General features: G+C 45.8%; 2 protein-coding genes across 4 annotated transcripts in view; one reads left to right on the top strand and one right to left on the bottom strand.

Moving 5' to 3' along the window:
• HDLBP (high density lipoprotein binding protein) overlaps positions 1 to 5,227 on the bottom strand; it is a 67,325-nt gene extending 62,098 nt beyond the window's left edge. The window contains exon 1 of one of the 2 annotated variants that reach the window (XM_060151611.1): positions 5,084 to 5,227. The gene's annotated coding sequence lies outside the window, so the exon portion shown is untranslated. The remainder of the gene's footprint in view (positions 1 to 5,083) is intronic. The other variant, XM_060151612.1, reaches the window with a different exon arrangement.
• Positions 5,228 to 5,371: 144 nt separating this feature from the next.
• SEPTIN2 (septin 2) overlaps positions 5,372 to 15,694 on the top strand; it is a 34,334-nt gene continuing 24,011 nt past the window's right edge. The window contains exons 1-3 of one of the 2 annotated variants that reach the window (XM_060151614.1): positions 5,372 to 5,437; positions 12,713 to 12,746; positions 14,835 to 14,955. In XM_060151614.1, coding sequence (XP_060007597.1) covers positions 12,738 to 12,746; positions 14,835 to 14,955 — 130 coding nt within the window. In that variant the 5' untranslated portion in view covers positions 5,372 to 5,437; positions 12,713 to 12,737. The remainder of the gene's footprint in view (positions 5,438 to 12,712; positions 12,747 to 14,834; positions 14,956 to 15,694) is intronic. The other variant, XM_060151615.1, reaches the window with a different exon arrangement.

Raw genomic sequence — 15,694 nt, 5'->3', positions numbered from 1 at the left:
CTTCTTGACTGTGAAGACCGGCTTTTTCACAACCTCCGTCCACTTTCCTACCAGGGCCTTCAGCACACATTTAAGACAATGTAAAACCCACAGCTGGGCTATAAAAGGTGTAGTAAATAACAGAAGAACAATGAATTTAAGTGCAATGCAAGTTGTAAGCTAAAAATAACATTGCTAAAGGGCAGCCAGGCAAAAGTAGTAAGAAAATACTGTCAAAAAGGACAGTTTTCTGTGTTCTGTTCTTTTTTTTTTTTTGCCTCTCATGCCTCTTAGCCAAAGGGTGTGGTTTTTTTCCCCTTTGGAAAGGGAACTAGAATCTTTGGACTGGGGACACCAGTTACAGTGGAGTGATGGCAAACCATTCTGAAGACAGGGGAAGTAACTTCTTCCATAGTTATTGCTAAGATTGTGGCCTTCTCCCCTCACTTGGCCCCCAGGCAAGAGGCTGGGAGGTATTTCTTTGGAGAACCCAAAGAGACTTGAAGAAGCTGACAGGGTGCTTGCTGTAAGGAAATGGCCCAGCCAGATGCCTCTACAGCGAATATCACAGTTGGCAAGCCCCAGTCCCTCTGACATGTAAGCAGGCAAGCAAACATCACCGGATAGCCCAGAAAAGGCGGATACGAAAGCCAAAGTCGCAACACAAAAAGCAGCCAGAAGCAAGCAGTGACTTTTGGTAAAAGAAAACTTTGAAACTCACCAATGTCCTCAGAGAGATAAGAGGAGAGTCTATATCCATGGAACAAAAACAGGAGGTTATAACATAGGAACAGAAAGAATAAGAGAAATCTCCTAGAAACAGAGAAAAACTCAATAGAAGCGCTCAAAGATGAAGTTGAGAATGTCTTCCAGAAAGAAATGGGAAACCTAAGAAAATCAGACTGTCAATCCAGAAGGTCCAATAGTTGAATTCTAGAAAGAGAAAGAAAGTGAATGGAAAGCTATGAAGGTAATAAATCAAGAAAAACGCCCAGCACTGAAGAACAGAAGTTTCCAAAATAAAGGGGCCCAAAGGGCAGGCAAGACACTAGATGAAAACAGACTCCAAGGGACATCACTGCACTGGGTGCTCTGAATTTCACAGAAAATCCCTCAAGCTTCAAAAAAGAAAACACGGTCACATATAAAGGCTCAAGAATCAGAAAGCTCTAACACTTCAAGGCTAACACTGGGGGATGGAAGACAGAGGGGCAAACTGATGTCCAACCTCTAAACACAGGTATATGGGCAGAATAACGCACTCCAGACATCCAGGCTCTCAAAATTTTATCTCCCAGGCAACTCCTTGAGGAAGAGCTCCATCAAAATGAGAGAGTAAAAAAAAAAAAGAAAAGAAAAGAAAATCAAGAAAGAGAAAGACATGGGTTCCAAGAAACTGAGGGCAGTGAGATCTGAAGTGAGATTCCAGCAGGTTGGAGGTCTGCGCCTACTGAACTTGATCAGATAAAAAGAACTGAATTGCTTGAAAGGAGGTTTAGACAATTAGTGAATTTGGGGTTGACCTTTAGCGGCAAATGCATATAAAACTAAGAAAACAACAAAAACCACCAATAAGAACTTCAGGAAAAACAAAAACTTCTCCAGGAAAGGAAAAGTAATCCCATCACACCATTTGGCCCAACTGTGAATGGTACCAGTAGCCAGAATATAAACACTAAATACCTGACAGCAAATTAAAGGTGCACCTGCTTTGGGCAGCCATGCATTTGTCTGCAGGGCAAAGGCAGAGGGGTGAAAGAAAGTGAGAGACGTCAGAGTGGAGAGACAATGTGTGGGACAGGGGACGGAAGCGCAGGAAGTGAGCGAGTCAGGCGTGGATGCGAGTCAGGCGTGGATGCGAGAGATGGAGGCAAAGACCAAAGCCAACAGCTAGGAGACCAACGTGGGTGTCCTGCAAGGGAGGAGACATGATGGGAGGAAGGAAACTGACACTTTTTCTTCCTCACAAGCTTTTCCAGATTTACTTGATCTTTTCAAAAGTATATGAAGATATAACCTTGATTTGAAGTAAAATTAAATTTTAATGTTAAAATCCAAATGAGTGCCAATAAACAGTATTAAGGGAGAGTATGCATGGCCAATGCATTGTTATCAAATTAACAGCAAGCATCAACAAGACGACTAACATGACAGACACCCAGACAAGTCCGGCTTGTCTTAAGTGATGGCTGAGGAACCTTACCTCACCGGGTAAACAGCAGCCGACTAGGAATATCACCTCTAAAATGTCTCTGATGTTAGAAATACAAAAAGGAAAAAAATAAATGAAAACCCTGCTTTACCACAAAGTAACTTGTGTAATCAAGTTTTTAAATGTTACACACTGAAGAAAGTTTAGTTCTTTTCTTGGCTTTCAAATGTTCAATGTTGTGGTGCCTTCATAACTTAAGAGAAAAGGCATTCTGACACATTAAGGTTCTTTGGCTGTCTTTCTATACTTGGTCAAAACGTTTGACAACATGCTCCTTGGACTTTTTGCCACCAAAAGTCAGCAACTGAGAGTTCAGCTGTGTGCTATGTTTCTTCCAGGAGCTTGGTTATTTCTTAATAGAAAAGGGAAATGCCTTCCTATGATCACTAGCCCTGTGAGATGCATGTGTGCTGAATGGGCCATACCAAATACAAGTATCACTCTGTACTTTAAAAAGTGTTCTCTGCTCAAGCCCTTTAGGTAAATAAGTTTCAGCTGCCAAGCATTAATGGTGAGTCTATCTGATCCACTTGTGACTAAAGATCACAAGTCATCTTGGTGGACAGTGTAATCATTTGAAATGCTGTCCAAGTCAGTGTCTTAGGGCATTAAGTCCTTCACCATTTGAGATGTCAGCAGTGTACCAAATTCTCAACCTCTTGCCCATATATGCCACCCCCTAAGTGGATAGCTGTCACTTGTTCCCTTTGCATAAGCTAGTCTTCTTGTCTAGAACAGCCCATCCTGCCAACTCCTCCTGGAAAAACTCTTATTCATCTTCTAAACTCCAGTTTCAGAACCACATTCTTTGTGAAGACTTTCCAACAGGTAATCACTGCCCCCTCTGTCCTACCTCCACCCCTTGTACATACGTCCATTACTGCACTCAGAACACCGTAATCTCTCCTTTACAAGTGAATCTCCCCTACCAGACCATAAAGTGCTTGAGGAAAAGAAAAAAAGTCTGTGTCCTCTTTACCTCTGCTGCATCCCCAGAACCCTTAACAATGTCTGGCACACAGCCATTTCCAATATATATATTTTTGAAATATTTTCTACTGTGGAAGAAGTAAAGCCATGAGGTCAAAGTCAGACCGCCAGAAACCCCAAACAACAAATCCAAAGGAAAAAAAATACTTGATGATTCAAGAAGAAATTCTCCCATCAGGACGCTGAGAAGTCAGCCTGGCCCCCTGGAGGGGGCACTGTGACCGGGTTCCAGCGGGTCCTCGAGTGCCGAGGAATGTGGGCCAACGGCATCTTAGGAGTGCTCTCCTTACACGCACTGCTCCTTTACTCAGGTGACCTCAGCCTGATTAGAGAAGAGGAGGTAAGCCCCAATCGGGACGTGACACACAGCAGAATTAATAGTAGTTACAGGGAAGTTTAATCTTCACTGTTTTCAATGGCTTTCATATTTTGTCCTTCAAGACTTGAGGGGGTATGTTCAGTTTTCTCCAAACCTAAAGCTCTCATGACAGGTGGGTGGTTGATGTCTCAGATCCAGACAACTGGGAGTTCAAATGATGGGAGCCACTCTGAACCAAATACCTTCTCAACCTTTAACACTGCTTCCAAACATCCTAATATTAAGCGTACTTCATAAGGGTAGCTGGGGTTGCTTAGTGTTCAAAGTGACCGAATATCAACCTGAGCACTAGGCTTCAGCCAATGTCCCATTAGCCCGGGTTCACTCCCATAAAAGAACACTGAGATCATTTTGTAGAACAGCACTACCAGTTACCTCAGACAAAATCCTAATTGTGACTCACTCCGTGTTAACAGGGCCTCAAGAAAGCTACCTGCCAAGAGAGTGCCTGTCCGTCCTTAGTTCTGCGGCAGACACCCAAACGCAGGTGAAGGCAACGCAACGCCTGAGGGTTTTCGGCAGCTCTGCAGCTGAGGACAAAGAAACCCCGCAGCTCAAGGGTAAACCATCCTGCTCCTGAAGATTCCTCTAAGACTCATCTACACTCCTTCGGACGTTTCCATAGCGTTGACCATATGGACGTGACCATAGCGTTGCTTAATAAAACACAGAGGTCAGTTTTCCTTTGGTCTTACGTGGTGCCCGGACACCACGCACAGGCCGACTTCCCCACCTCCTGAGTCGGCGGGGAGAGGACGCCTGAGCACTTCGCCACTTTCCAAAGACACCCTGTCAGGACGCCCTACGGTCACAAAGAGCTTCAGGCGCCCCGCGCTACGCGGCCGCCCAGGAGAGACTCCAGAGCCGTGTTTACTGTCAGTCGTGGGTAACCCAGAAAGGCTTCCTGTACGAGAACGTTTGCGCCCAGCCTCCCAGCAAGCATCGGCCAGCTGCTGGGCCTGCAGGCCGCGGGAGGGGGGGAAGGACGCCCCGGGCCGGTCACGCCCCCGCCGGGCACGTCGCCCTCCCGCCCCCGAGCCGCGCCGCCGCAGTGGACTTGGTGGCGCCCCCAGGCCTCACCTAGCGAAAGCGAGGAGCAGCCCGCCCTCCCCCCTTCCCGTCGGGCGCGGGCTCCAGGCTCTGGCGCACGAAGACCACGTCCTCGGGGACGGGCGCCCAACTCTATGGTCCGCGCACCAGTCGCCGACCCCCACGTGACCCACGGCAGCCAATGGAGGCGAGGCCCGGACCACCGAGACGACGGCGGCTCGGGGCTAGAGCAGCCCCGCCGGCCGCTCGCCGTCCCTCCCCGGTCCCGCTCCGGTGCTCCCTGCTCGGTGCTGCCGCCATCTTCCTGGAAGAGAGGACCAGAGGCGAAAGGTCCCCTCCCCGTGGTCGTTCCGAACTCTTACCGCCACCTGCCCTGCCCCCGTCCCTCTCTCTTCTCACCGGTCATTTAGCTCCATCTAAAGAAACGCTCTTCCCCCCATTCTAGTTATTCACAAAGCAATGAATTACATTACCTGTTCCACTCTTATCAGCGTAAGGAAACGAAGCTCATAAGGTAGGAACTGTGGCGAAACAGGGACGAACCGCCATCTTGGTAAAGGAGAAGAGGCTACGCTTGACCTCCCCCCCACCCCCGGCCTCTATATGGCCAACCGCCGTGGGAGGGGCACGGCGCCTGCGCAGAGACGGAAACCGCGGACGAGCCTGCGCCTGCGCACTCGGAAGCTGGCGAATGGGGGCGGGGAGGAAAGCGTTGGCAAGGGGGCGGATCGACGCGTTGACGCAATCCGCCCACACGCGGGGCGGGGCGCGAGTCTGCGGGCGGATCCGCGGCGCGGTCGGTCGGCTTGTTCTTCTGTGCGTCCGCGGTGAGTATCTCGCTGTGGGTCTGGGCCGCCTTTGGGGCGCAAGCTGTGGGCCGACGCAGAGGGGCGGTGGCCGGCTCGAGGCGGTGGTCGGCTCGGGGCGGTGGTCTGTCCGCTCCGGGGGGGACGCGGGCGGGGCCGCTCGCACGGTGTGGGGGAGGGGCGGCCGGCCCGGCGTCCTGGGCCCTCCCCAGATCTCCCCCATCCCCCCGGCGCTCTTCCCGCTCTCCCGGCCCCTCCCCCGCCCTTCTGGGCCCTACCGGGTCCCGGCCCCCGTCCCCCCGTGCCCTGGCGCTGGCGGAGGCGGCGGGCTGTGTCCCGGGCGAACCCGAGTGGCCCTTCTCACCAGGTGGGAGTTACGTGGGGCGTGGTCAATAATGGACCTGGGACGTGGAGCGTGCGCTGGCGGTCGTGGTCCGGGAGGGACGGTGCGGGTCGCGCTAACGGGCGCTTCCGCTTCGCCGGCTCCCGGCCGAGAGGAAGCTCGCGGGGCGCTGGCCGCCCCCTCCACTCAGCAGGCCCCGCCTGGCCGCACACAGAGCAGGAGGAGAAGGAGGAGGGGAGGGGAGGGGAGGCCCCGCGCAGGGCCGAATCCGGAGGGACGGGCGGAGGGCCCGTTCCCCTGAAGGCCCGAGATGGGGCCGACCTGTGGCCGCCGTGGCTCAGTAAGGCCCGCAGGACCGCCTGTTACCCTTACGGCCTCAGTTTTCGTCGGTGCCTCGCTGCCTTGTCTGTGTCCCCAACACGCGGACGCGTGACCCAACAGCGCTGACTTACAGTTCCGACTGCTGTGGTCTTCCTCACCTTTGGCCTTGGTTCAGAGCCTGCCTTTTGCCTGGAGCCCGCTTACCTCCGCCGTTTGCTTGCCTCGTTTCTGCTCTGTTATTCAGGACTGCGGCCGGGTTAGACTTCTTCCCCCTGAAATAGGTGTCCGCCTGCTGTCAGCCTCTGCTGTTCCGTGCGGTGGTTGTCCTGTGAGGGGCAGCGATGTGTGGACCTGCCCAGCTTTACTTGTTGCCTAGGACGGTCATCAGCACGAAACAGGTTTTCAGGTATCTCTTGAGCGACTCAGATCATTATAATACCTCAAGGCAAGCTTAATGGCCGAAGCAGCCTTGCCATCATAAGGAGAGATGTATGATGGTGTACGGGTCGTGCAGGCTGCTTTCCTGGTGTTTGTAATTTAAGGTTCGTTATTTTTGGTTTTGGTAGCTCCCACTTAGGCTTTCTTTGCACCGCCCAGCCTCCTAACTCGCAATGAATTATGGCAGTGGTCTCTTCGGCCATAAAGTTACCCTGATTTTTTTTTCCCCCCCGTTTTTCGTCTTGGTCTCTCAGCGAGCACTGCAGCCCAGGGTAAAGAACAAGGGCTTTTCAGTCAAATCAGATTTGCATTCTGACTGCTCTTGAACTAGCAGGGTGACCTAGGGAAATGGGGATGGGATGGGCGGCAACCTCCCTCTGTGGACTTTAATAAATGTGATTCAGGTCCTTTTTATACTCAACTCGAAAGACAGAAACTGCTGGAAAAGGAAAAGTTGGCTTTGTTTTTTCTCCAGAGAGAAGGGGACACCAAAGCTCATTTGGCCGCAGAATTGGGGTGAAGCCACTTGTATAGTCTTACTTATCTCATTTTGTGTTCATCGTCATACTTGTCACTAGAGAAAACTCATTTGATTGTGGGGTGCTGCCCTCATGCTGTTAAGAGTGTGGTATACTGTACATGGACCTCAGATCCAAAGGCTCTGAATGCCAGATGTTCCAAGGGTTCTGGATGAGGGACTGTGGACCTTTGGGTCCTACTTTGCAGGGTCGTTTGTGGATGGGGATAATGAATGTAAATACAAGGATGACATGTCGGTGGATGATGGTTTTGAGTAGTCCACTGATACACATAAATGCCAGTAGCAAAGCAAGTTTCTGTTGCCGAGAATCCAGTTTTAGCCATCTGTTCTTTGTCCCCTTTTGTTTTAGAAAAGTTGATTTCTTCTGTGTGGACTGTGGTGGAAGTATTGCTCTGTGGAAGAGGGAAGCCGTGGGTCAAAGAGAAAAAAAGTTTTAAATAGTTTCTAGTATCTAGAATGAGTGCATAAATTTTTCATTTGACCTAATTTCTGAGGTTTGGGGGATCTGATTGATCTGCATGCAAGGTTTAAACTAATCACAGTGCTTTGCATTTTGTGTTGCTGGATCAAGGCTTTCTCACTGAAAACCAGGCGCTTCAGAAGTTCAACATTTCTCTTTCAACTTTCATTTTACATTAGTCAGTTAATAACTTAAACTGTTGGAAAACTGTAGTGGATCCAAATTATGTTTCAGAAAAAAAAAAAAAACCTGAGTATGAAAGAAATAGGTTGTGGTAAGAGAAACTTGGTAAAATTAAAACAAAGTTGAAATAAGTGTTTTTTTGAGAATTAACATCCTGTTCCAATAATATTACAATAGTATTCTCCACTTCCCCGTATGTGTGCATCAAGATAGGTTTTAAGTAGGAGGAAACGGATAGGAGTGATGGTCCCCTTCTCACCTGCTGAGCAGAATAAGGGCCTGCGCATGCGTGGGCTTAAGGTGCAGTACTGTCAGGGTGCTCACGTGAAGTTGGTTGGGAGTACAGGCAGGGGCCCAGAGTTGAGTGAGGAGCGGGTGGGTGGAAGCTCCAGAGCCACTTTGATGACAGTCCTCTGCCCCACCAGGTTGGTGTGAAATCAGATGCGTGTGGTAGCTAGTAAGGCGTGTGGTAGCTAGTAAGGCGTGTGATAGCTAGTAAGGCGAGAGCCTGCTCTCCCTTTCTATCCTCAGGCATTTATTCTCCAGGTGAACTTGAAAGTCATTTTATCCAGTCCTTTAAGAAAAAAAAAACTCATCATTAGGGAGTCCAGCTGAGATTGGACCACACTCATCTACTAATTTAAGAAATAAAAATGATTTGGTTCATGCTAGGCCTGTTTTCTTTCTAAATTTGTTCCTATATTTGTTTTGATTTTGCTCTATTATAAATGGCATTTTCCCTGCATTTCCATTTCTTGGTATTCATTGCTAATGCAAAATAGAACTTTTGAGTTACACCTGTCTTGTATGCAGCCACCTTAAGTAAATTACCATATTCTGCAATCTTTTTTAACCGAAGTGTTTGTGGGGTTTTGGGTGTGTATTCAGTCATATCAGAAAAATCATTTTCACTAAACCTGCCAGAGTAGCAGTAAATAATCACGGTTAGACTGCAACATCAGGGTCTTATTTGGATCCTGCTTCAAACGAACAACGACAAAAAGAAGAGACAATTAGAAAAATATGAACCCTGGGTATTTTGTTATATTAAAGGAGTATTGCTAATCTTCCTTATAATAATGGCTTGTCGCTTTTCAGTCCTTATTTTTAGAAATATCTAGTACTCATAATCAGGGATCCGGGACAGTGGTTGAGGGGATATCTGAGTTAATAACTGTTGAATCTGGAGGATGGGGTGGTCCTTGTGGCTTTTGTTTTACTTTTGAATATGTTTGGAGTTTTTCATAAGTGTTTTAAGATAACTGTGGTGGTAATGGGCATCCTTTCCTAATTAGTGATGGTACTTTAAATAATTTAGCATCTGTTGTTTAGAGGATAACGTTTGCCGTTGGTTTCCGGAAATATATTTAAGCCGTTTCCTCACTTAGTGTTTTTATTAGAGTTGGTTGTTGGATTTTATCACATGCGTGTTCAGCATCTATTCACATATGGCTTTCTCCTTTAATTTGTTTTAACAGCTTGTATTGATAGATGCTTTTGGTACATTTCCGGGATATAATTGCTAGCAAGTATTTCATTGAGAAATTTTGCATTTCTATTCATAAGTGAGATTGACCTGCAGCCAGCCAGCTTGCTCGCTCTTTCTTCTCCGTCTGGGTTTGTTGTTGGAGTTGTGCTGTCTTCATAAAATAACTTGGAGTGCTTTCCCTTTTTCTGTAGTGGCTTAAGTGACGCTGGAGTTATCTGTTCAGTTTTGGATGGAATTCAGGTCTAGTTCTGTCTGGTCCTGGTCCCTTTCTTTTTTTCCTCCAATTATTTTTTTGTTTTTTTTTTTTTGCCCACGATATGCAGCATGTGGGATCTTAGTTCCCTGACCAGGGTTCGAACCCGCGCCCCCTGCATTGGCAGCGCAGAGTCTTAACCACTGGACGGACCGCCAGGGAAGTCCTCATTGGTAACTCTTTGTTCACCTGTTCAGTGGGATTTGTTATAGTCAGGTTTTCAGTTCTTGCTTCAATTTTGTTAATTTACAGTGTCTAGGAAATCATCCATTTCTTCCAGATTTTCTAGTTTGTGGCCATCTTTACACATGTGGTCTCCTATGTCTGTGATTATATCTTCTTGTTTTTCCTCGAAGGAACTGGTGAGGAATTTGTTTTAGAGAACCAGCTTTTGGTTTTATTTATCCTTCTATTGAGTTATTTTCCGTGTTCTTTAATAGTGAAAATATGTAAAACCCAAATTCTCATTTGAGTCTATGAAACTTTACTGTGCCCCACTGATTTTGCTTTTATCTTCTTTCCATTGCTTTCTAGATAACTTATGGCTTTGCTTTTATCCCCCCTTGATCCAAGGGTTATCAAGGAATGTTCTGAATAACTAGGAGTTCCTTTTTATCTTTGTTTTAACAGATCATGATCTGAGAACACGGACTGTAAAAATAACTTTGCATAAATTTTCTTCACAGCAGTTACATGACAAAGTGTTTTTCTTTAGTCGCCTTTCTTTGTCTATTGACTCAAGGTTCTCTATACCAGTTAATTCAGATGTGTCGGTGGTCTCAGACCTCTGCCCTTGCTCATACTGTGTGTAGGGAGTCTGTCCAATTCCCAGAGAAGCTATTAAAGCCTCCCACTTGAATTGTATTTTTGTCAAGTTCACATAGTATTTTTTCTAGTCTTTGCTCTATGTATTTATCTGCTGTAAGTATTCATAGATACGGGTTTATGAATGGTTTATCTTTATAAATTGTTTCTTTTATCATGACCACACTTTCCTTAAATCCCAACAGGGTTGGTATTAACAATGTCTCTCCCTGTTCTTTTCTGTTTGCACTAGCTTGGTATCTCTTAGCCTGTTCCTTTGTTTTCAACATTTTTTTTAGCTACTTTGTTTTAAGCATGTTTCTTCCATGTAACATACCTTGGTTTTCTGTGGTTCTCCCTCCGCCCCGCCCCTGCCCCCAACCTGTCTCCTCTTTTAAGGAGAAAATTTGCTTCTTTCACATTTAGACTGGTGACTGATGCTCTTGAATTTTTCTGTTTCTTTTCCATTATTTTTACTGGTTTGATCAAGTTGCTGTTCCATATTTTTCTCTTAATTTGGAAGTAAGTTTTTTTTAATGGCTACCTTCCTTTTTTATTTTTCGTTATCAGACACTTACTTCTTTATTATTTAAAACAACGTGTCCGCTGCTTCTTCTGCCAGGACCATCTATCTGTTTTACAACTGACTGCTCCCTTCTCCCCCTTGAAAGTTTTACCTCTCTGCTGTCACTCCTGCCCCCAACTCTTAGGTTTTGCTGAGGAAGTTTAATATTTTAAATTCTGGACTATGAATAGTGTTCCCCTAGGATGTTCCTTGTATTCAAGAGATCTTAAGTCAGTCGTATAGTACACAGCCCCAGTTAAACTCTGGGATTGCTCTTCCTGGGACATTTTTCTTTTGTTATTACTGTTTTCTTTTCCTCCATCTTCCCCTTTTACTTATGGGGACTCTTACTGTAACAGGTAGATTTCCTAGATTTTGTCTCTGAGGCTGTCTTTTACCCATGATTTCCCTCCCTGATGTTTGCCTTGTGCACCAAGATTTCTTACATTTGGTCTTCCATGTCACATTCCGAGTCTCTACTGTGACCTTTCATTTAGTTCAGCTACAGCAGTTTGGGTTTGAAAATCGTGGATTTTAGGTCCAGAAGGCTGTGTGTGAATTACTGTGCTTTCATCTTCATCACAGCGATACTGTTTCTTGGTTTCAGGTGTTGTCTTCCTCCTCCTGCAGCTTGGCTGTTGAGCTCATCTTGGAGGCAGGGGGACGAGGGCACACTCACATGGGCCTGTCACCTTACCCCTCGAGTCCTCACACCCAAGGTCTCTGTTCCCAAGCTCTTCCAGGGTTCACTGTATTCTTCTCGTTCCTTTCTGGTTCTTCCTTCCGAGGAAGCCTTCATCTTCTGCTTCTCCTGCTGCCTAGCGTTTCTGCTGTCCTGGAAGCTTGCCTTGATCCTGCTGCCTAGGTTGAAGCATTTTGGACAACCTAGATGGAGCTTTACCTGTCTCCTTAGTCAGAATTGCTCCTTCCTTTGCACACTAGGCTGCACCCAGTACTCCTTCCCCACCTTTAGTGATGATCTGTCATAGTAAGAAGCAGTTTACAGACTCCTCTCCCTTTTCCCCTCTCGTTCCTGCCAGACGGATGAGAGGGAGAACCAAGACTGTATCCTTATCTTCTATGACATCGTACCACAGAGTTCGAGTTAAGTTAAGAATGCTACTGCTATCTTGACCTTGGTTAACCATTTTTTCAGAGGTTTGGGAACATTTCCATTCAAAAAGGAAACTTGGGTGTGTGCAGCATTCAGGAATGTTTCAGTCTGGGGGAAATAGGGAGGCAAGAAAGTGAAAGAAGTTTTCTCATAAGTTTCTAAGCACCAGAAGGAATCAAATTTGACTGTATTCACATCTCTTGACTTTGTCACCAAAGGTTAGCCAGCAGACCCCACATCTCCCGAATGTGACTATCGTCACAGTTCTCGAGCACTCAAGTGCCTGCAGTCCTTTTTCTTTTACTTGTAAGTGTAGTTGTGTTGCTGTGTGTGCCCCAGTGTCAAGGTCCAGTTCTCAGGAGCTCAGGAAGTCTCCAGCAGACAGCAGACAGATGGGCTCCGACAGGCACCCCTTCCTTGTACAAAGCTTTCAAAGAGAGAAAGGAAATTACGTAATTCCAGAGGTTATGGGAATTTGTCTTTTTCTCCAGTTGCTCCTTAGTGCCTAACGTGTAATCAGTACTAAAAAAGGTATTGTTGAAGACATGGAATGTATATATCTATACATGTGTATAGATGGTCGCTTTCATTAGCTTAATTTTTTATATCTAATTTATATAATGAGGTGATAATTTCATCATTTCTGGGGAAGTATTTGACATAATGAGAAGCTGAGTGAGACAAGCTATTGATGCCTCATGTGAGCCTTTTTACATATCAATTCATGTTAAATTGAATATGTATGTATATGTGTATGGATGTACATGTACTTTTCTTTTTTTTAGACAGATTGACAAAACTTCACTAAAGATGTCTAAGGTAAGAGATCACACTTTGTGTATCTACAATATAAGGAGAAACTGCTTTATGTTTTGAAACCTTTTGTAGTCAAGATTTTTATGATTCATTATTTTGTTTTGTTTTGTTTTTGGATTTTTTTGCGGTACGCGGGCCTCTCACTGTTGCGGCCTCTGCTGCTGCGGAGCGCAGGCTCAGCAGCCATGGCTCACGGGCCCAGCCGCTCCGTGGCATGTGGGATCCTCCCGGACCGGGGCACGAACCCGTGTCCCCTGCATCGTCAGGCAGACTCTCAACCACTGCGCCACCAGGGAAGCCCTGATTCATTATTTTTAATATAACTGTTATTTGATTCCTTAAGACAGAGTTCTAATTTAACAGTCATCCTAAAAGCTGTGAGCTTTCTTTTTTCAGATTTTCAATTTGTTTCTAAAAACATTAATGACAATCCATTTAGCCTCCCTAGATCATTCCCAGCAGACCATTCAAATAATAATTTTAAAATTGTAATAATTCATCATGATGAAATTTATGGGGTTCTCAGACTTGATAAATTGGCTTACGTCAGCTCTTGAAAATTAGCCCAGAGCCTGGAAAGGAATTGGTTCTAAAAGACATGCTGAGAAAAACAGAACTTGTAGTTAAAATTGCAAGATTATTATTTCTCTTTACTTTTTATTTTTAAGTCTTCGGGTGTTTCTTACAGTGATGCGCAGTCATAGTGATTTTCTTTTTTTTTTTTTTTTTTTTTTTTTTTTTTGCGGTACGCGGGCCTTTCACTGTTGTGGCCTCTCCCGTTGTGGAGCACAGGCTCCGGACGCGCAGGCCCAGAGGCCACGGCTCACGGGCCCAGCCGCTCCGTGGCATGTGGGATCTTCCTGGACCGGAGCACGAACCCGTGTCCCCTGCATCGGCAGGCAGACTCTCAACCACTGCGCCACCAGGAAAGCCCCGATTTTCATTTTTTATACAAGTGTCAGTGTGGAACTTTGATAAGCAAAAAGGAAAATAAAAATTAGCCATAATTCCATTATTCAGAATAACCGCTTGTGACGTTTTGTGAATATTCTTTTTGCATGTGTGACTATATATTTATAAAAGGTAACCTTAAAGGAAGTACTATTCTAAATCTTGCCTTGTACATTTAATACATCAATTGCTGTATCTTTTTTTATTTCTTCCCATTTTTAGTATATCACAGCCTAGATTTCACTGTTTTACTATACTTGCTTTTTTGAGTCTCCTCGTGTCAGGTATCCATCTATCAAGGAACATTGACGCTTCAGCGGCTTCCGCCGTGACCCCTTTCTCACTCTCAGTCTTCTTTCTCTTGGTCTGTGAAGCTAGATTCTCAGCATCCCACCCCTAAGTGGGCTGCCTCACCCTCGGTGGGGCTCGGTTCCATTGAGCTAGGAATGCAGCAAGAGACATGACTGTTTCCTGGCTACTTTTCACAAATGCACCGCTCCTGATACACGAAGTCTTTACTTTGGAAGCTGTTCTTTTTTTTTTGCGGTATGCGGGCCTCTCACTGCTGTGGCCTCTCCTGTTGCGGAGCACAGGCTCCGGACGCACAGGCCCAGCGGCCATGGCTCACACGCCTAGCCGCTCCGTGGCATGTGGGATCTTCCCGGACCGGGGCACGAACGCGTGTCCCCTGCATCGGCAGGCGGACTCTCAGCCACTACGTCACCAGGGAAGCCCTGGAAGCTGTTCTTTAGCGAAGTTTGTTGAATGAGACCACTGTAAGTGGGGTCTTACTTTGTACGTCTGACAGATTTTCCTTCAACTCTATAGACAATTTTTTAAGTTGAGATTTGAAATTGTACTAAGATGAACTAAGCATGTATCTTTTATGTATTGCTTAATTGCTTAACAGAAATGTTATTTTAGGTCAGCATGTAGGCATGAAGTGATACTGGATTGGTTTTTCTTTTTTAAATATCTTCAAATGAATACCGTCAGTTTTCTGATAGCAGTGACTTTTTGGGAGTATTGATTTATGTGTATACTTCTTTGATTTGTGAGAACTAAGGATATCTGTGTTTGTCACAGGTTTAATAATGTCTTAAAAGCAACTAATACGGTGTTTATTTGTTCTTTTTTTAGCAACAACCAACTCAGTTTATAAATCCAGAAACTCCTGGCTATGTTGGATTTGCAAATCTTCCCAATCAAGTTCATCGAAAATCAGTGAAAAAAGGTTTTGAATTCACGCTAATGGTGGTTGGTAAGAAGTTAACTTGTACTCTCAAGTTATTAAATATGTGGGTGTCTCCTTTTCCCAACCTGTGGAGTATAATAATGTAACCTAAAAGTCACAGGGAAGATTCCTTTGTTGACAGAGTCAAATAACTTGGGAATTTGAAAAAAAAACTTCTTTAGAAAATTTTGCTGAAGTGCAGAATTATAATTTTTATGTCATTTTTTGCTTGTATGTAGTGAAAGTGTTTGCTCATTGTGACAGCTGGCCTCTGAAGCCCTCCCGCCGCCCCCCAAATCCTTGCGGCCTGGTGTCCATGACGCTTTCTAGCCCCTTCCCCACTGAGCAGGGCTCACTCGTGTAGCCAGTAGGACGTTGTGGAGATGAAGGTGTGGCCTGTGCCTTGCCTTCTCTTGAATCATCACTGTCGGGACACTTCATAGTGAAGTCCTGCAGGGCACGGCGCCATGTAAGTGACCGTTCAGAAATGTCCTCCAGCCCCAGTTAAGCCTGCTGGTGACCGCCATCCTGGCCAACATCCCTGTCACCACAGAGGGACCCTCAAGCCATAACCGCCCACCTTAGACACTCCCGAACTCCTGACCCAGAGTCCATGAGGTGGTAAATGTTTGTTGTTGGTTTAGGCCTCTGAATTTTACAGTAATTTGTTACACTTGAAAGATAACAAACACTTATAATTAACCAGAAGCATGTTTATTTAATACTCATAAAAAGAACTGTTCAACTTTTTCTGGTGGGTATATTT

The sequence above is a fragment of the Lagenorhynchus albirostris genome, chromosome 6 (assembly GCF_949774975.1).
Source record: "Lagenorhynchus albirostris chromosome 6, mLagAlb1.1, whole genome shotgun sequence".
NCBI lineage: Eukaryota > Metazoa > Chordata > Mammalia > Artiodactyla > Delphinidae > Lagenorhynchus > Lagenorhynchus albirostris.
The sequence above is the reverse complement of the archived record's forward strand: the minus strand, read 5'-3'. Positions and strand labels throughout refer to the sequence as shown.